The 20,296-nt window shown below is 43.2% G+C and overlaps 1 protein-coding gene across 1 annotated transcript in view; it reads left to right on the forward strand.

Moving 5' to 3' along the window:
• The window catches only part of LOC126292161 (inositol-tetrakisphosphate 1-kinase-like), a 107,359-nt gene that overhangs the window by 18,455 nt on the left and 68,608 nt on the right, over nucleotides 1-20,296 (forward strand). Inside the window, exons 3-4 of the mRNA XM_049985999.1 lie at nucleotides 852-950; nucleotides 12,610-12,754. Of these exons, the coding sequence (XP_049841956.1) occupies nucleotides 852-950; nucleotides 12,610-12,754 (244 nt within the window). The remainder of the gene's footprint in view (nucleotides 1-851; nucleotides 951-12,609; nucleotides 12,755-20,296) is intronic.

Raw genomic sequence — 20,296 nt, forward strand, 5'->3', positions numbered from 1 at the left:
TTAAGGATATTTACTAGTTACTAGTTATTATGTGTTGGGAAGCACCACAGCTATAGCCGAAATGAGATGGGGGTAATTGTTTTCTGGCTGCTATTTAATTATGTGCTCACACCGCAAGTTGTGCTCAAAATATTTGGCGGTGGTATGGAACAAACAATGCTGTGGAACATAATAGCATGGATGTATATGCTTTTGCCACTGCCCGAGTTACCCAATTTCCCTTCTTACCTACATTGTTTCACAATCATATGCTTCAGCATTATTTTATTTGTGTACGTATTTTCAAACCTAATCCATTCTATTTCTTTCTTCCCCCTTCACATATTTTATCTGCAGCTATTTGCCACTAATTTGCGTTCTCAGTGCATTATTTCTTACGAGTTAATCTCTCAATTTCAGTTAACAACAGCCCATTATTTGTAATACTTTGAATTTGGAACCTCAATTTTTTCCCCTCCCCCCGCCCCTCCACCTTCTTGTACATTGTCAGAACTGTGATCAGTATGTGGAGTGTATTTGTGGTTACCTCAACACCTGCCTATCTCACACAATCCTCTTCCCATTCTCTGTCTGTTCCATCTCCGAAAGTATGTAACATAGGTGGACTACATTTTTATACTTTTGTCTGTCAGCTTTACGACAGGTGTGTTCATTGAGAGGGTGTCAAGTTGACATTTTGTCTTTCGTTGCAGACATTACCATTAAATTTACTTGCATTTCGTATCTGTGATTATATAGGTTCTTGAAACTTATTGATCAAAACTCATACTCTAAAAGATGAGAAGCCAATGTTGTGTTGCAAAATGTCATTTATCTAACAGATGCTCTTAATTTTTTTTGTCCCTCGACAGCTGGACTTGACGAGATCACTAGAAGACCAAGGCCCCTTCTGTGTAATCCTGCACAAGCTTACTGATATCATTGTTCTTGCTGGTCAAGGAGATAAAAAGGTATTTTTTCCCTTTCTTTACAATTGTCTGTCTTGAGTTTTAACAGTTTAAGTGTTGTGTGGAGTAAAAAAAAAAGTACTTTGAGGCCAACCTTTTTTTTCCCCCCCTGTGTATACAGACTGCAGCAACGAGTGAAAATTTATACAAAGCCCGGGAATCGAACTTGGCTCTCCTTCTTACTAGGCAGGTGTGCTAACCTCTGAGCCACAATGGCACAGTGATTCGCACAACTTCACGAAATACCCTGGCACACCTCCCTCCTTGATCCAAATTCTCACTGCCACCATTGATACAAATTTTGACTCGCTGCTTCAGTCTATATACGTAAAAACATGTATGTATGAGACCAGTAAAGGCTCTGAAATTATATCATTTCTTTTTTAATGTGTGCAAAATACTGCAATTTACAATAAGATCTTACAGATTTACTTTCTTTGATTTAATCCTTGTTTGTTGCGTAAATATGAGACTTTTCCAGCATACAGCACCCATGTGGGAGATCCCAACAGTCATTTAGTTCAGCCTGACAAAGAGATACGAAGTATATGATGATGATGATGATGATGATGATGATGGAGGTCCCATATTCCAAGGAGCGTAGGGGACGATGCAGGAGACCTGCTCCACCTTACTCGGCAAGGGCCTAGTGGAGGTGGTTAGTAATTTAAAATCCAGATACACAAAGGCTGCCTGAAAAGTTCTCAGCTTCACCCAGAGACTGCAGCACTACTTGCATAATTTTTTCCCTTTATGTTGGTACACATGTTAGTAGATGGCATGTACATTGCAAATCATACCAGGCAGCAGTTGACTGTAACCTGTTGCGTGAGGCAGTTGTGATGAACATGGTGTTGGAAATGGAAAAAAATCAAGTATTGTGCAGTGATTAAAGTCTTCATAAGAGAAAGTTTAACACCAATGAAAATTCATTTGTGGCCTGTAAACATGTGTGGCAGTCCTTCACCATCAATGTCCACCTTGGGAAAATGAGTGACTGAGCTTAAACATGGCTGTGAAAGCACCCAAGATAAGCCACGAGAAAGGCATCCAAAAAGTGCAAGCGCACCGCATATCGTCGACAAAGTGCATGAAATGATTTTGGAAATTTGGTGTTTAAATGTGCTTGAAATTTCTATTGCTCTATGGATATCACAGGAATGTGCTTGTCATATCTTGCACCAGGAACTGATCATGAGAAAGCCTTGCACAAGGTAGGTGCCACATGTGCTCACTGCGGACCACAACGCTTTCCAAAAAGTGGTTGGTGCGTTTTAAGAAAAATATAACGGACTTTTTGCTCTAGTATCTGACAGTGAATGTAACATGGATTCACCACTACACACCTGAATCCAAACAGCAATCCATGCAGTGGATAGAAGATGGTTCACCACCTCCAAAGAAGGCAAGGACAGTGCCATCAGCGGGAAAGATCATGCGTCGGTGTTTTGGGATGCGAAAGAAATATTTTTGATTGACTGTCTTGAAAAAGGTAAAACCATATCTGGAGAGTCATACTCTCAACTTCTAGTGAAACTGAAGGCAAGGGTTTGTACCCAGCTTAAAGAAAAACAAAAAAATCATCTTCTATCAGGTCAGTGCCTCTGCCCACAAAAGTGTATTGGCAATGGCGAAGTTGAGGGATCTGCACTATGAAGTGCTGGAACGTCCAACTTATTGCCCAAATTTGACCCCCTTGGACTTCCATCTATTCTCAAAACTGAAGAAATTCCTCACTGGTCAGCACTTTTCGCCCAAATGAGAAGCCATTGTGGCTGTAGATGGGTATTTTAAAGCATCTCTGGAAGAACACTATAAGAGGAGATAATGACATTGGAACACTGCAGGATGAAATGTATTGATATTATGTTGAAAAATAAAAAAACTTCTTTGAAAGCATAAATTGTCATTTTCACCATCAGGCCAAGAACTTTTCATACAGCCCTGGTAGATTCTGATTTGTGTGTGTGTGTGTGTGTGTGTGTGTGTGTGTGTGTGTGTGTGTGTGAGAGAGAGAGAGAGAGAGAGAGAGAGAGAGAGAGAGAGAGAGAAAGGGGGGGGGGGGGAGATCGGACTTTGTTTATCGAGGGGAATAGCAGGCATATTTAATGAGCTACTAAATTTGATTGGCATTTTTCCTTTTTTCATTCTGATAAATAATTTTGTTGATAATTTTGGCATGACCAAAGTCTTCCCAAGATAGATAAGTGCTGGAGGAGAATATCCACATAAAATGTCATTCTGGAAACATTCTCCAGGCTGTGGACAAGTCATGTCTCCGTAATACCCTTTCTTTCAGGAGTGCTAGTTCTGCAAGGTTCGCAGGAGAGCTTCCGTAAAGTTTGGAAGGTAGGAGACGAGATACTGGCAGAAGTAAATCTGTCAGGACGGGGCGTGGCTCGTGCTTGGGTAGCTCAGTTGGTAGAGCACTTGCCCGTGAAAGTCAAAGATCCCGAGTTTGAGTCTCGGTCCGGCACACAGTTTTAATCTGCCAGGAAGTTTCAATATCCATGTAATTTTCTTCTTTCTAGAAGCCAAATTAGCAACATAGTCCCAAGATGACAGCTCCATTGAAAAGGCAGATTTTCAGCCATTTTAGTTTCACAGTGTCCTTTTGGCAAAGGAAGATTGTGTTTTTTGTGGAAGGGCCTATTTGGCACTTCTTCAGAGTTACCAGCATGAATGTTCCCAAGGGTCACCCACTCCATTTGTCTGACTTGCTGCAGGAGGAACAGCACTGCCTCCCTGGTTAGGTTGGCAGTGTAGGACTATTGAGTGTCCTCGAGGTGATAAAACTCTCCAGAGCCCAATGGGAAGCAGCTCCTGCTCGCGATCTGTCAGTTAATTGAAAGATAGGCATACAAGTCAGCAGCCATCTTACTTAGTCATAACACATACCGGATGGTTTTGCTTTGAAGCCAGAGGCATTCATAAATGAGGAAGTAGAGTCTGATTGCATGTTTCAATAATGCAATCGCAGATACAACACATACTTATTTCCGGAATAGCAGACGATCTGCATACTACTGTACATTGCACTGGTGCCAACCAGTGTCCCGGCATGCTTGTGTTCTTGTTTTTGGCTGTGTGTTTAGCTTCCCTTGATTGGTTCTCTAAATAATACCTGCATTTTCTTTAAATGTTTGACAATATCATCGTATTATTTACTTCTGTAATAGCCATGTTTCAGTATTCCGTGGGTAGGTTGCCGCGGCCATTTGTAGTCCAGAACTGTAGTCTCTTGGCTATTCCCATTTTGTAAAGGCTGTCTCTTTTTTTATATTTTGATTTCGAAAACAATATACTGAGCTCAATACTGAATTCAGTTTGCAGTATTTCAGTTACTTCTGTAGCCCGTCCTCTCATCTCTGAATAAATTTCAACACCCCGCAACTGAAATACCTTTTTTCATTTGTGAGGTCTGATACTAACACTCAAGCTGGCAGACAGTATTGCAGGTAAGGTCTGGATTACCTGATAAATTATAGGAAGGATTAGATGAGCTGCAAATACCATTTGATAACTCATACTGCAGTTTTTCTCCTTATTAATCTCATCACAGAGCCTGACAATTTCCACAAGGGCCTCACATGCCCTGGCCCTTCCCACGTAATAAACACAGGTGCACATGCACTGCAATGGATTTGAAGGTCAGTGCCTGTACATTGGTATTCTAAAGCAATAAGGCACACTTTCTGAAAACATTAAGAAAAGCTAACTTGAACATTTACAAACTTCCTCTTGTGTAAATTATTAACCATTTTGAGCATTACCTAATAGTGCTATTTCCAGCTATGTCTGTAGAGTTCCAGTCTGCAGATCACAAGTTTGCATCTTTGAGTTTCATTAGAAGCAACTATTTTTTTTATGTGAAGTATATATTTATTTTAAAATTTTACTTTTCTGGGGGTCTACAGCCTCAACGTGTTTTGAGAATGAAAACTTTATCCAAGAGGCTGTATTCTTTCTGATATATGTGCCAGTGGCCAATTTCAATTGTGGGACATTTTCAAGCACGTATCTTAAGGTTACAGCTTCATTTCACATTGTAATACATCATTGGTACACGTGGACAAGTATGTGTCATATTTCTGTACATATGTGGTACAAAAACAGTTACAATAGTGTATTTGATTATGTACATTAGCTGACAATTCCAAATATTAATGACAAATAGTGAATTAATGTAACAAGGGGTAATTAACATTTCAATTTGATAATAAATATAGAATTCAGATATAATAAATAAGAAAGGCCTTGCTTCTAACAAGTGACGCAATTGACCTTTTTGTTGGAGGATTAGACTGCTACACACACAGTCGTGGTCAGGTGTGTCAAGAATAGTTGAAATGCCATGTACATTGTATGTGACAAGATTCAGAAATGTTCAGTGTCTGTTTTTGTTACAAAAAAGTTTTTGAGAAGTGAGTCTTTTTGCTTTTGGATATTGGTATTGGGGCCCCAAGCAAAGTGTAGAAAATTAAAGAGGGCCCAGTAAGATCCCATTTTTAGGCCAAAATCCAGATTTTACTTTTTTCTGGCAGAGAACGCAGGTTGAATTGTGTTAAAACCACAATGACACTACAAGCGTTAAGTTTTTGCCAGTGTATAGAATGTTCAGATACAAGGATTACTCCAGAAGTAATGCACAGCATTTATTTTTAATCATCTGATTTATTTTCCCTACCTCTGATATTTTTACAATTGTTGATACATTCATGAGAGACAAAATGTCATTTTTCCACATTTCCTCCCTCCCTTTCAATTGCCCGAAGTCAGGACCAGCACATTTGAGCCACTGTTTATCAGTCGTCATAGGTCATCTCCAAATCTTGGTCTACTTCACCAAAGAGGTGTAATCCTACAGTGCCACATCAGGGCCATAAATAGCTGTTTCAACATTCAGGATTCTCGGAACCACCCGACACAAACGCTTTTCAACTTCAGCTGTCTCAATATTGTGCACATTTCTCCTACTTCCATTCTGATTGACAGTTTATTCACTGTTATGCATTTGTCAGTCAAAATGTGATTGTGAATACATTGCACACAGTCAGGAGCGTGTGCAGTGCTCGGTCTGCCACTGTGCGGGAGATAGTGAGTATTGGCGTGCCCATTTTCACGAGGTAATCTGCTGGTCTGACTACAAACTGTACCGTGTCATCCCCATACATCTTCTTCAGTAGTGAATGTTTTTAACATTCTTGTTCTCGCGGCATAGGAACTCTAGAAGAGCTTGTTGCTTCAAATGAACATGAAATGCAGCAGCCATGTTGAGGGTGTGCTACAAAAGTGTAACTTGCAGAAATAGTGTGGATTAAATTTGAATGCAAGTGGGAAGTATGTTTATATGACTTCTGTGAATAACAAATATGTAGAGCAAGAGTTGGCTTTGTGAAAAAATGTTTTTCTTTTGGAGTAACCCTCGTAAGTCACGGGAATGCAGCTGGGGAATGTCCACCACAGCTGTTCGTGGAGGAAGTTACGCATCTGCTTTTCTGTAAGTTATTTAAATGTCGTGATGGTACTACAGTGCTTTCACTGGGCCATTGATTTTACATTCCAGCTGTTTAGACAATCTGATAACAAAGTGTCACAGCATGGTTTGTTCCTTCTTATTGCCTTTGTCTTCTTCTTCTTCTTCTTCTTCTTCTCCTCTTCCTCCTTCTTTGTCTTTTAAGGGAATAGAACATAAGAAAGCAAAGTGTTAGTTGCTCTATCAGATTAGAAGAGCAGCTACACCACTTCCCTCGGACATAAAGTAAAAGGTATCAAAAGGTAGCTGTACATAATCTGATTGGTTAACAGACCATGTGCAGTACCATATCAGCTGGCCTCTCACAATATTTTAATATAGTTGTAAATGATAAATTAATGCCATTCTCACACTGTGAAGCCTCATACATTAAAAATTGTGAACGGTCACTGGAGTTGCATGGCTTGGATGGCAGCAGGTCATTTTGGCTTAATGTATCATTTAAGTTGTTAATGACTGTTTTAGAATCTTTAATTTTGTTCCCAACATCATCTATGTTCTTTTGTGACCAACAGCTTTGCAAGTGAGATATGCAAAGATAAATGTGTAATTTAATGTCATTGATTTCTGTACTTAAAATACTGTTTGTATCAGCAGATAGAAAAATTTCACAGGGTGCGCCTTCCTTCAGGAAGGAGTTATCATCCACTTATCTCTTCTGTTAGCTCATATCTAATCTTTGACACCTGAACTTTGTTTATGACTGGCAGTTTGAAGCCATCACTTCCTGGACACAGTGTAGCCTCATCAAAGAATTTCTTATCTTACACTTATTATATACATGAAATTTAGACAAGTCCATCACATATACAGGGTATCCTTAATTAAAGCTCAGTATCAGAATGCTGTCGAAAGAGCACTAATGCTCAAAGTGACGTCAAATTTGGATAGCGTATTATTGACGCAGGGGGACGAAGTCATGGAACAAAAAAATTGTAAGGAAAATTTTACCAGTGGATGGGCACAGTAAGCATCTGAATGTAAATGGGGTTGACTACAAAAGACAGATGAATCACAATACAATGGCTGGGGAGTGAGTTGTACAATACACCATCTGTACTGTTCAGCATACACGACTGCACAATCTCGGCAGTCAACAGTTGTTACACTGTTATTAGGTAAGCCCACCCATCACAGCAAGGTTGTACCACATTGGATGGGAAAAATCAGTTTTTAATCGTCCCGAGGCCATAAACCACATAAAAAGCAAAATGACATTGGTTTCTAATTGTCGTGAGACTGGCAAGAGGCATGTTTGATATACTGCCCACTGTTTTCTGCCATAAGTTGAAATCTGGAAACAGTACGTTCCACAGCAGATCGGAGTTTCTCGGGGATCACATTGTGAATACGTTGTGCAGTGTGTGTGTTCAGTTCTGCTATGTTCATAATTGGAATACTGAACACAACATCTTTCAGATAACCCTACAGCCAGAAGTCACAGGATTAAGATCAGTTGATCTGAGTGGCCAGACTGTTGGGAAATGACAGCTGGTAATAGCAGTATTTGCAAAGTGCCTGTGCAACAGCCACTTCACTGGCTGCAAAATGGGTGGAGGAGTGCCGCCTTGTATAAAAGTGATCCTATCCACACTGTTGAAGAATTGAAGTGATGTTGATAGGCAAAAATCTGTCATAGCATTTACCAGTGAGTATACGGGTAACAGGAACCCACAGGACTGATCTCCCCCCAAAAAATATGGCCCTATGACAAACAACGCCGTCAACCCACAGCACACAGTCATGTTTGCAGAATAAAGTGGTACTGGTCAAAGTGCCTGCAGATGTTCCGTTGCCCGTATTCTCAAATTCTGTGTATTGAGATGTCCTTTGAGATTGAAATGGATTCCATCCAACCACAGAATGTTACTTGCAAGCAAGAGATTCCAGAGCAAATGTTTGTCTTGAAACTTCCTGGCAGATTAAAACTGTGTGCCCGACCGAGACTCGAAATCGGGACCTTTGCCTTTTGCGGGCAAGTGCTCTACCAACTGAGCTACCGAAGCACGACTCACGGCCGGTACTCACAGCTTTACTTCTGCCAGTACCTCGTCTCCTACCTTCCAAACTTTACAGAATCTCTCCTGTGAACCTTGCAGAACTAGCACTCCTGAAAGAAAGGATATCAGTGCACACTCCGCTGCAGAGTGAAAATCTCATTCTGGAAACATCCCCCAGGCTGTGGCTAAGCCATGTATTTTGCAATATCTGGGACTTTTTTTATGGACATCCTACACTTTAAATAAGTATATCCTGGATGTGTATAAGAAATACCAGTGGGATTGTGACTGATTGTTGTGTTCCTACCATTCCTTACAGAAATAAGTTAGCACGACTTTCTCTGTTCTTGAGAAAATGAAATTCATAAATGTTCAAAGCAAATCTCATTCCCTGAATATTTTGTACATGTTTGTCACCGGAGCTTAATTCTTTCTATATGATTGTTGTTTTTTTCCCCACTACTTGGTCCAATAGCTCAAGCAGAGACCTTTGCCTTTAGCATGCAAGTGATCTGCTCCCCAACCTATCCAAGCGCTGCTGATGACCTGCCCTCACGACTTCTTCCCGAAAGGCATACAGGATGTGTTCTGTGAAGTTCAGAAGGTAGAAGAAGATACTAGCTGTGAGGAAAAGTTGTGAATCATAGCTCTGTCGGTAGAGCACTTGCTCATGAAAAGCAAAAAAACTTGTGTTTGCATCCCGGTCCAATGAACAGCTTTAACCTTCCAGGAACTTTCAGCTATACAGTTTGCAAAAGGCTGTGAAGACTTGTATTATGACAATGAGCATTCGGGGAGCCCACATACGTCACTGACTGATGATAACATTTCCCGTGTGGACGCAATGGTGAAAACACATTGCTGTTTGCACCCCAAGGACATGTCCCGGGAACTTGGCATTTCAAGAGGGAGTGCTTACAATGTCATTCATGGGTCCTCATGATACCAGAAGGTTTCTTGTCTGGGGGTGCCTAAGCACTAAGCCGTTGGATGACATTATGAAAGATGAGCAAACGATTGCTTCACTGAATCATCTACAACAGCATACCAAGGAAGGTGACGTTTACCTGGACTGCACAGTTATGTTACTGATGATGAAGCACGGATTCTGCATTTCACACTAGAATCAAAGCTGCAGAGCATGGTGTGGGAACACCTGGGTTCACCTGTGACAAAAAAGTTCTGTTAGGAAAGTGATGTTATCAGTCTTCTGGGATTGACTTGCACTGCTGCTGCTAGATTTCATCCCACTAGGTGCAACAATCAATTCTGACAGTTACTGTTCCACGCTGCTATGACTGCAGACTGCTGTCAGGAAGAAGCGATGGTGCATTATCAACGTGGACAGTGTGATTATTCTCCACGACAACGCGAGGTCAAGTATGGTAATCAGAACCACCGACTAGCTCTGGTCATTTCACTGGTAGAGTCTGGACCTCACTCCATAGTAATTTCCACAATTTTGATCCATAGAAGAACTTCCTGGTACAACAGCGTTTCACGTGTAACGATGGAGCCAAGAGAGCAGTCTGCGGGACAAATTATACCATAAGGGATCTCAGATTTAGTCCAGTGATGGGACAAATGTCTGAATTGCTGTGGAGACTATGTGGAAATATAGTGTAAGGTACATAGAATAATGTGAATACAGGGTGAAAAGTATTTAAACCGACAAACTCTGGGAGGTTGTAGGGGACATCAAAACAAATATTTTTTCCTAATGTCATTTTTTCGTATGAGGAGTATTTAAACCGGTAGAGAAAGATTTCTCTGGCGGCTAGTTAATTGAACTAACAAACACTTTTCCATTTTTTATGACCAAGAGACAACACATTAACACAACCCAATTTCAATTACAGAAGAGTTTCAAAAATGCCTCCATTGACACGTAAACAAAGGTTACATTGCCGGATCATGTTCTGTCTGACAAGGGCAAAAATCCCAGGAGTATCCTGAATTGTTCCTGCTGCTGCTGCTGCTGCTGCTGCTGCTACTATCCAGGCAACCAGATCCTCTTCTGATGCAACAGGAGTTGCATAAACAAGGTTGCGCATCTCCACCCACACAAAAAAGTCCAGAGGGGACATATCTGGCGATCGAGCAGCCCATGGTACAGGACCACCTCTGCCAATCCATGTTTCTGTGAATCGACGCACACGACGACTGAAATGTGCCGGCACCCCGACATGTTGGAATCACATATGTTGTCTTGTAGAGAGCGGAACGTCTTCCAGCAATTCTTGCCACGCTCTGGCGAGAAAATTGTAATAGTGCCTGCCATTTAATGGCCTAGGTAGCAGATACGGCCCAATTAAAGAGTCCCCAACAACACCGACCCACACATTAATGAAGAACCGCACTTGATGAGTGCTAGTAACTGTGGCATGTGGGTTATCCTCACTCCAAACACGTGAATTGTGCGTGTTGAAGACTCCATTACACCCGAACGTTGCTTCATCGGTAAACAACACTGTGGATGGAAATGTAGGATGCATTTTACATTGTTCCATGTACAACTGCAAAAACTGTGCTCTGGGTGGATAATCAACTGGTTCCAGATTGTGGGCACACTGTAAGTTCAAATGGACGTAACAATTGCTCTCGAAGGACTGTTCTTACATTCGCCTGATTCGTCCCCACGTTACGTGCAATTGCACAAGTGCTGATTGAAGGATCCCACTCCAAATGCTGCAAGACAGCTTGCTCAAATTGCAGCATTCTTACCGTGCGACGGCGTCCCTGTCCAGGTAATCTGCTAAATGACCCGGTCTCGTGCAGACTTTGGTACATAGCAGCAAAGGTCATATGATGCGGGATATGGCAATTAGGATATTGTTGTTGATAAACCGGCTGTGCATCTCGTCCATTGTGGTGCGCTACGTAGTGCACACCAACCATATCAGTGTACTCACTCCAGGTGTATCGCTCCATCAGTAAACATAGACAATGCACTACTACACTGGTGGACAGCAGTTGCTTACAACTGAAGAGCGTAATATGCCCTCTAACAACTGAAGATCGTAATACGGCCTCTAACAGCTGAAGAGCATAATATGGCGTCCACCGGTTTAAATAATCCTCATAGGAAAAAATTACATTAGGGAAAAATATTTGTTTTGATGTCCCCTACAACCTCCCAGAGTTTGTCGGTTTAAATACTTTTCACCATGTATTTGTAATTATCTGTATGTAGTTTATTTCCACTAGTAAAAAATAGCAGCAGAGACTTTCTGATTTGCCCTTGTACATCCATTTCAAACTGCTTACTGTTTTCAAGCCTTTGTCTACCTCCACAATTTTTATGTCCCACACATTCCTCCATTACCAAATAGACAATTTCTTGATGCCTCAAGATATGCCCTATAACTCATCCCTTCTTCTAGTCAGGTTGTGCCATAAATTTCTTCTCTGTGCGGATTCAGTTCATTACCTCCTCATCAGATATTCAATCTATCCATCTACAGGGTGCATTCACAAAGTTACAAGAGAGATTTAACTGACCAGCTGCACCGACAACAGTTCTCTCCGAGATGCTGCAGTGCCCAGAGTGCTAGTGCTGGCTGTGTCAGTTGCCCCTGTCGAAAACTTATAGATCTAAAATGCAGCATCATTTGGAGCAACATTATTTGGTAAAATTCTAAGCAAAACTGAACAAAACCACCACAGGAACTTTTTGTATGATTCAAGTGGCCTATAAAGAAGCCATGTCACATGCAATGGTTTTCATGTGGCACAAGAGGTTCAAAGAAGACTGCAAGGACATTGAAGACGGTCACTGCATGGGAATAGCTTCAGCAAGTACCTGTCCAAAGTCCAGAAAAAGAAAAGGGTGAGTAGTAGCAAGGGAGCAAAACATTTTCAGCACACAGAACCAATCGAAAGGCGTGACAGTGCAGCACCCACCGAGCCTTGCACATTACAATCGAAAGGTTAATACAGTGTATGGATTATTGTTCTACATCTTTCTTATGTTTTAGTAACTTGTTCTTTTAATTGCTTCATATCCTTCAAGATTCTCTTTCTTCATGGGACCTACAAAATTTAATGAATGAAAAGTGGTGATGCCACCATTTGAATAATTGTTTTATCAGTCACCAGTTTTTGTCAATGATTTTTAACTTTCCAGGCAGAAGCAATGGTGGAGAGGGTCGAGAGTTACCTAGATGCCCATCCGGAGGTGGCGGTCATCGATCCCCTGGACAACGTCAGGAAACTACTCGACCGATTCCACTCGTACAGCATTAGCTTGCGCAGTGGTGTCGATAGCCTCGGTAAGTGATTGGTGATAACATATGCCTATTGAGTGTATTTTAATATTGAATAATTACACTGAGATCCCAAGTAGATAAGGAACAATTCAGCTAGTTTGTGTTTCTCATATTTTTAAATTAGTGTTGACTGTAACAATTTGTGCAGATTGGAAAACAGACAATCCACAAAGGAGACTGGTTACAAAACACTGGTGTGACACTTCATACAATATTGCTTAGGTGCGAGGGTCCCAACCCAGATATGACTAATAAAGGATATCGAATGCATTAAAAGGAGGACAATGCAAATGCTCACTGTTTTTTTTTGATCTATTGGAAAGCATCGTGGAGATGCTGAAAAACCTGAGCTGGCAAACTCAGTATCAACCACCACACGATATCACTACTGTAGGGACTACACATCATTTGTAATCCATTTTTCAAAAGGTAAATTCCAAAACAAGACGTCACTGTGAATTACCTTTGTGACAGTAAGAGCAGCGAGATATCCAGTGCCATTTCCCTTAGGCCTACATCATTATTGTAGATAAAGGTGAGACTCAGTATATCTGAAAAAACATCATCTGTATACAATTATCCACCGAGTCACAATGCGCGCAGAAATGTGTGTCAAGTGATTGTGATGGACGCTCATTGAAGAGCTTGTGATGAAAAATAAGAGGACAGTAGCTGCAAAAGTCACTGTGGATCTCAATGTTGTGCTCATGAGCACTGTCAGTACCAAAAGAGTGTGAAGGGAGCACTGTAAACAGGGAATTGTTGGGCAAGCTGGAATTTCAAGTCATCTGGTTGGCTGTGTCTTGTTTCAGACTGATTCCAATTTCTGACCCCTTTTATGTCCCAAGAGTGAAACATAGCAGGGATTTGATGGTGATATAGGCAGCCGTGTTGTGGTATTCCGTGAGCCCCTTGGTTACTCTGCAATGTCGCATTACTGCCAAGTATTATGTGACCCTTTTGGCTGATCAGGTTCATCCCAGTGGTGCAATGTTTGTCCTACAGTGGTGACACTGTGTTCCAAGGTGATAGGATACCTGTTCACACAGCTCGTATCATCCAGGAGTGGTTTTGTGAGCAGGAGGATGAACTTTCACATGTTCTGTGGCCACCACAGTCACCATATCCCAATATTATTGAGTCTTTGCTGTCTGCTTTGGAGAAAAGGGTATGTGATCAGTATCCACCTCTATCATCATTACCTGAAGTTGCCACTATTTGGCTGGAAGAGTGGTATAGGATACCCTTGAAGACCATTCACGACCTGTATTAATCCATTGTGAGACAACAGGTTTCCTTGTGTTTTGATGTGTCCATATTTTTGTCAACCCCAGTACATAAGGCTCATTTGGCAATAGATGTGAACACAGTTCTGCTATCTTCCATAATGTGACTTAATTTGATCAATGATGAACACACATTAAAAAAAGTTTTGCATCACTTCGGTTCCGAGAGTTTTGTAACCTGTACAGAAAATTGGAATAGAGATCAACATAAACATCATTTCTGTCCTCTTTATTGCTCATGCAAACCACACATTGCACATTGTACCACCTTCCAGCGAGACCTACAGAGGTGGTGGTCCAGATTGCTGTACACACCGGTACCTCTAATACCCGGTAGCATGTCCTCTTGTATTGATGCACGCCTGTATTCGTCGTGGCATACTATCCACAAGTTCATCAGTGCACTGTTTGTCCAGGTTGTCCCACTCCTCAATGGCAATTCAGTGTAGATCCCTCAGTGGATGGTGGGTCGCGTCGTCCGTAAACAGCCCTTTTCAATCTACCCAGGTATGTTCGATAGGGTTCGATCCTGGAGAACATACTGGCCCCTCTAGTTGAGCGATGTCATTATCCTGAAGGAAGTCATTCACAAGATGTGCACAATGGGGGTGTGAATTGTTGTCCACAAAGACAAATTCCTCACCAATATGCTGCCAATATGGTTGCACTGTCAGTCAGAGGATGGCATTTACCTATCATGCAGCCATTACGACACCTTCCGTGACCACCAGCAGCATACGTTGGCCCCACATAATGCCACTCCAAAACAGCAGGGAACCTCCACCTCGCTGCACTTGCTGGACAGTTTGTCTAAGGCATTGACTTGACTGGGTTGCCTCCAAGCACATCTCTGATGATTGTCTGGTTGAAGGCATATGCGACACTCATCGGTGAAGAGAACGTGGTGCCAATCCTGAGAGGTCCATTCGGCTTGTTGTTGGGCCCATCTGTACCGCACTGCACGGTGTCGTGGTTGCCAAGATGGACCTTGCCGTGGATGTCAGGAGTGAAGTTGCACGTCATGCAGCCTATTGTGCGCAGTGTGAGTCGTAACACGACATCCTGTGGCTGCACGAAAAGCATTATTCAACATGGTGGTGTTGCTATCAGGGTTTCTCAAAGCCATAGTCTGTAGGTAGTGGTCATCCAGTGCAGTAGTAGCCCTTGGGTGGCCTGAGTGAGGCATGTTATGGACAATTCCTGTCTCTCTGAATCCCCTCCATGTCTGAACACCATCACTTTGTTTCACTCTGACAGCCCTGGACACTTTCCTTGTTGAGAGCCCTTCCTGGCACAAAGTAACAATGCGGACACGATCAAACCACGGTATTGACCATCTAGGCATGTTTGAACTCCATCTAATAGGTGCTGCTCATGTGTGGTTGTTTACATCTTTGGGCAGGTTTAGTGACGTCTATGAACAGTCAAAGGGACTGTGTGTGTGATACAGTATCCACAGTCAATGTCTATCTTCAAGAATTCTGGGGACCGGGGTATGCAAATTTTTTTTCAGTGTGTGTATTTGGAGCACGTTTTGGCGTTTTCTCTCTGTTTTCGACTTTGTGTACAATCTGCTAATATCATCTGTATGTTCGTTTGTACATGTCCACTTGAAAAGACTGTTAATTTGAAACTGATCAATGGTGCTGAGTAGGGCATCTTATTCAATTTCCTCCTCAGCCAAACCATGACTTCTTTTAAAACTAAAATAATAGATTGAAAAGAAGTCTGCCTCCATAGCCAGATGTAAGTGCGACTGACAGCCATTGGAGGATCCGAATTTGATTCCCGGCACTGTCAGGGATTTTCTGCATGGTGGGAGAAAAGGCATGGCCTGCACTCAACCTTTTGAGTCCAATTGAAAAGCTACATCACTGACTACTAGCGGTTCCAAGGACAAGAAAACTGACAGTGATTGGAAGAGCAGTGTGCTGACCACATGCCCCTCCACACAGCATGCAGTGACTCCTGATCAGCCCATCTAAGGCTAGAATGTAGAATTCGACCTGTATCATTATAACGGAATGAAAACAGTACAAATTACCGATTAAATCACTGAATGCATAGATAAGTCTCCTTATTTAGGTCTCTTGAAGACAACACCAAGATGGTTAGGAGAAGAAAAAAAACATGGAAGTAAAATGGTGAGTGCTCTGCATGGTACACTGGATAGTTTCAAAAGTAAATGTTGTGACTCGCCGATCATTCAAAGTGCCGCTGCGCAATTACACGCGTCCTCTACATGCGGCGCTGTGTGCCAGCCGTGCTGCAGCTGCGCCACCTAAGCAAACAGCCAGCCAGCCAGCCAGCAGCCGCTAGACTTGGACTCAGTGCTCATTCGAATGTTACCATGTTCACATGTCTTGCTTGTCAACTTGCTCTGTGACTTATATGTGTTGTATTGTTTTGAAATATATGAGTTCAACTTGACGTTATAATAATTGGCGACAAGGATGGGATTTTTCCTTTTCATCGTTGACCCACAGGTTTCCATGGCTACTGTCCAGCAACTGTTGCAAGGTCTCATTGAACAGCAAAAGCTTCTAACATCGGCAATTCGCGATTTCATCGCGGCGTCAAATGCGGGGCGTTTCTCGTCGTTGGCTATACCTCCTTTTCCTCCTTACAACGAGACGGCGGAAGACTGGTCTGATTAAAAAAAATGTCTTCGACAGCACTTCTTGGCATTTCATGTCACGGACGAACAAACATGTAAGTCTCTGTTCCTTTCCTGGATTTCACCTCAAATGTATCAGTTGTTGTCGCAATTGGCTCCTTTGAAAGATCCTGCGTCTTTGTCCTTTGCTGAAATGTGCTCACTTCTTTCTGTATATTTTCAAAAACAAACACATGTGGTAGCCTCTCGTGTTGCCTTTTATCGTTGTCAAAAACAACCGCATCAATCCTATCACGCTTGGGCTGCTGAACTTCACGGCCTCAGTCGAAAGTGCCTATTTGTTACTGACGTTCACAAAGAATCCTATGCCGATTCCATGGTACGTGATGCTATTATCCGGTCGGTGCCAGACAAAGAAGTTCGGCAACGTGCCCTTCCGTTGGCCAATCCTACTCTAGATGAAGTCCTTTCCATTGCGCAGTCTTTTGAAATTTCTCGCGCTGCTGGGGCGCAAATAGAGGCGTGGGATGATGTCGGGGGAAATACAACGTCTGTGTGCTGTTGACGACGTGTGCGGTGCGTCCCCACCGGCCGACGTGGCCGCAGTGCGCTCCCACGCGCAGCCTCGGCCTAACTGTAAACAACCCGCTAAGAAACTGCAGCAAAACCCGTGGCAACTTCCTTCATGCCCGCGGTCTTTTACGAAACATTCACACGAGGATTGTCCCCAGTGTTGGGCTGTGTGTCACAATTGCAAAAAGAAAGGTCATGTGTCTTCCATTTGCAAATCCGACCGTGTTCATTATGTTCATGAACATGTCGCTGATTCTGATTCTGTGTTGTCTGTCAGTTGCACTTCTTTCCTTTCAGGGAAGTTATTCCTCACTGTCCAAATCCTTGGTCAGGATGTTCGCATGCAGGTGGATACCACTTTTGCTGCCACTATAATTAATTATCAGACGTATCTTCAGTTGTGTTCTCCGCTCCTATCATCTGTCACTCGGCAATTACGGACGTACAATAAACAGAAGCTTTCTCTCTTGGGACAATTTAATGCTGAGCTATCTTACAAATTTGTCGTTCGCTTTTTTCCCATATTTGTGGTCGACCAGAGTAACGCAGAAAATCTTTTTGGTTTCTATGCCTTTCGTGTTTTTGGGTTCTCCATAGATGACTCTGTCAATATTGTCTCTTATGCTATTCCTTATGCTCAATTGGATTCCTTGTTGAAGACATTTTCGTCACTTTTTTTCTCCTGGGTAAGGCCATGCAAACGACTTGACTTTGAAGCTCATATCACGCTCAAACCCACTGCTTGGCCTAAGTTTTTTCGGGCTCGGCCCATTCATTTGGCCCTTCGTGACCGGGTAAAACGGGAGCTGGATCGTCTCACTACTTCAGGGGTCTTGCTTCCTGTCACTTCCAGTGAGTGGTCCTCTCCTGTTGTTGTCATTGCTAAGCCAAATGGTGATATTCGTCTCTGTGGCGATTTCAAAGCCACTGTAAATGCTCAATGCCTCATCGACACTTACCCTATGCCCCGACCTGAAGAACTGTTCACTAAACTTGCTGGAGGCGAGCATTTTTCTAAAATTGACCTGTCAAAAGCTTATCAACAACTTCCTCTCGACGGTGCTTCCTGGCAGTTTCTGGTCCTTAACACGTCTTTCGGCCTCTATCAATACCAACACTTGCCATTCGGGGTTGCTAGCACCCCTGCTCTCTTTCAGCAATTCTTGAAACAATTATTGCTCCCTGTCACTGGGTGTATCAGTTACATGGACAACATTGTTTTCACTGGCTCCACCACTGAAGAACATCTTCAAAATCTCCTCACACTTTTTCATGTCTTACAGACTGCCGGTCTTAAGTGCAGTCTTCAGAAATCACAATTTTTTCAGGCATCTATCACGTACTTGGGGTTTCAACTCTCTCGGGATCGTATTCGTCCGCTTCAGCAAACTGTCGCTGCGATCGATGCCCTTCCTCGCCCTACATCTGTTAAGGAACTGCAGGCCTTCCTGGGGAAAATAGGATACTATCACAAGTTCTTACCGTCTTCTGCTTCAGTGGCTCAGCCGTTGCATTGCCTGTTACATAAAAACGTATCTTTTCACTGGTATGCGTCATGTGATGCGGCTTTCCAGAAATTGAAGACTATGCTGAAACAGGCCCCATCCCTGGTTACTTATCGACCTGGCCAACATCTTGTTCTTGCCACGGACGCCTCTCAATACAGGGTCGGTGCAGTCCTTGCGCACTGTTTTTCAGACGGCTCTGAACAATCCATTGCTTATGCCTCCAAAACGCCCATGGATGCCCAACAAAAGTATTCTCAAATTGGAAAAGAAGCTTTGGCCATTATTTATGCTCTTCATAAGTTTGGTGTTTTTCTCTGTGGATCTAAATTTCACCTTGTTACGGATCACAAACCGCTTGTTTCCTTGTTTCATCCATGATCATCACTTCCCGACAAGGCTGCACACCGCCTCCAGCGTTGGGCTCTTTACTGGCCTCGTTTCAATTATCAGATTCATTTCTGGCCGACGGCTCAACATGCGAATGCTGATGCACTGTCTCGCCTTCCCATGGGTCCTGATCTGGCATTCGATAGGGACGAACTTTTGTGTTTCCATCTGGATGTTGCCGAGCAGCGGTTGTGGACGGATTCCCCATCACAGGGGACCGGCTGGCGACGGCTACGGGTTCTGACCCTAACCTCTCCCGGGTTTTACGCTGTATTCAGAAGGGTTGGCCATATTGTCCGTCTGCTAAGACTTCTGACCTGTTGCGGAACTACTACGCTTTGCGCTACTGCCTCACGGCTAGGGATGGTGTTATCCTCCTTTCCACCGACAATGCTTCGCCGCGTGTTGTGGTACCTGCGTCTTTGCATGCTTCGGTCTTGCACTTCCTTCACCAAGGGCACTGGGGTCTCTCTCGCACAAAATCTCTGGAGTGCCATCACGTATACCGGCCCGGCATCGACTCTGAAGTAGCACACATGGTCGCTGCCTGCGGCCCTTGTGTGTCACAGGCTGCCGCCCCGAAGTCATCTTTGTCACCATGGCCTTCGCCTGAGACGCCCTGGGAGTACATTCATGCTGACTTCGTGGGACCTTTTTTAGGTACTTATTGGCTCCTCGTAATTGATGCCTACTCTAACTTTCCTTTCATTGTCCGTTGCACGTCGCCTACCACCGCGGCAACCACAAGTGCTCTCGCTCGCATTTGTTCTTTGGAAGGCCTTCCCTCTACTCTTGTTACTGATAATGGTTCACAATTTGCCTCTTCCGATTTTGCAGTTTTGCAGATTTTTGTGCTTGTCATGGCGTTATGCATGTCACCGCCCCTCTGTTCCATCCACAATGAAACGGTGAGGCTGAACGACTGGTCCGCACATTTAAGGCTCAGATGAGGAAACTCCTGACTTCTTCTGCTGTTGATGACGTGCTTCTCCAGTTTCTGGCTTCTTACCGTTTCACCCCCTTGGGCGACCACAGCCCGGCTGAGCTCTTACATGGCTGATAGCCCCGCACGGTACTTAATCTTCTACGGCCTTCCACCTCACTGCCATGGGTGCCATCGCATGGCTGGTTCACCGATGACGACCTCTTCTGGGTACAGGGATATGGCTGGTGG

The sequence above is a fragment of the Schistocerca gregaria genome, chromosome 9, assembly GCF_023897955.1.
Source record: "Schistocerca gregaria isolate iqSchGreg1 chromosome 9, iqSchGreg1.2, whole genome shotgun sequence".
Lineage (NCBI taxonomy): Eukaryota > Metazoa > Arthropoda > Insecta > Orthoptera > Acrididae > Schistocerca > Schistocerca gregaria.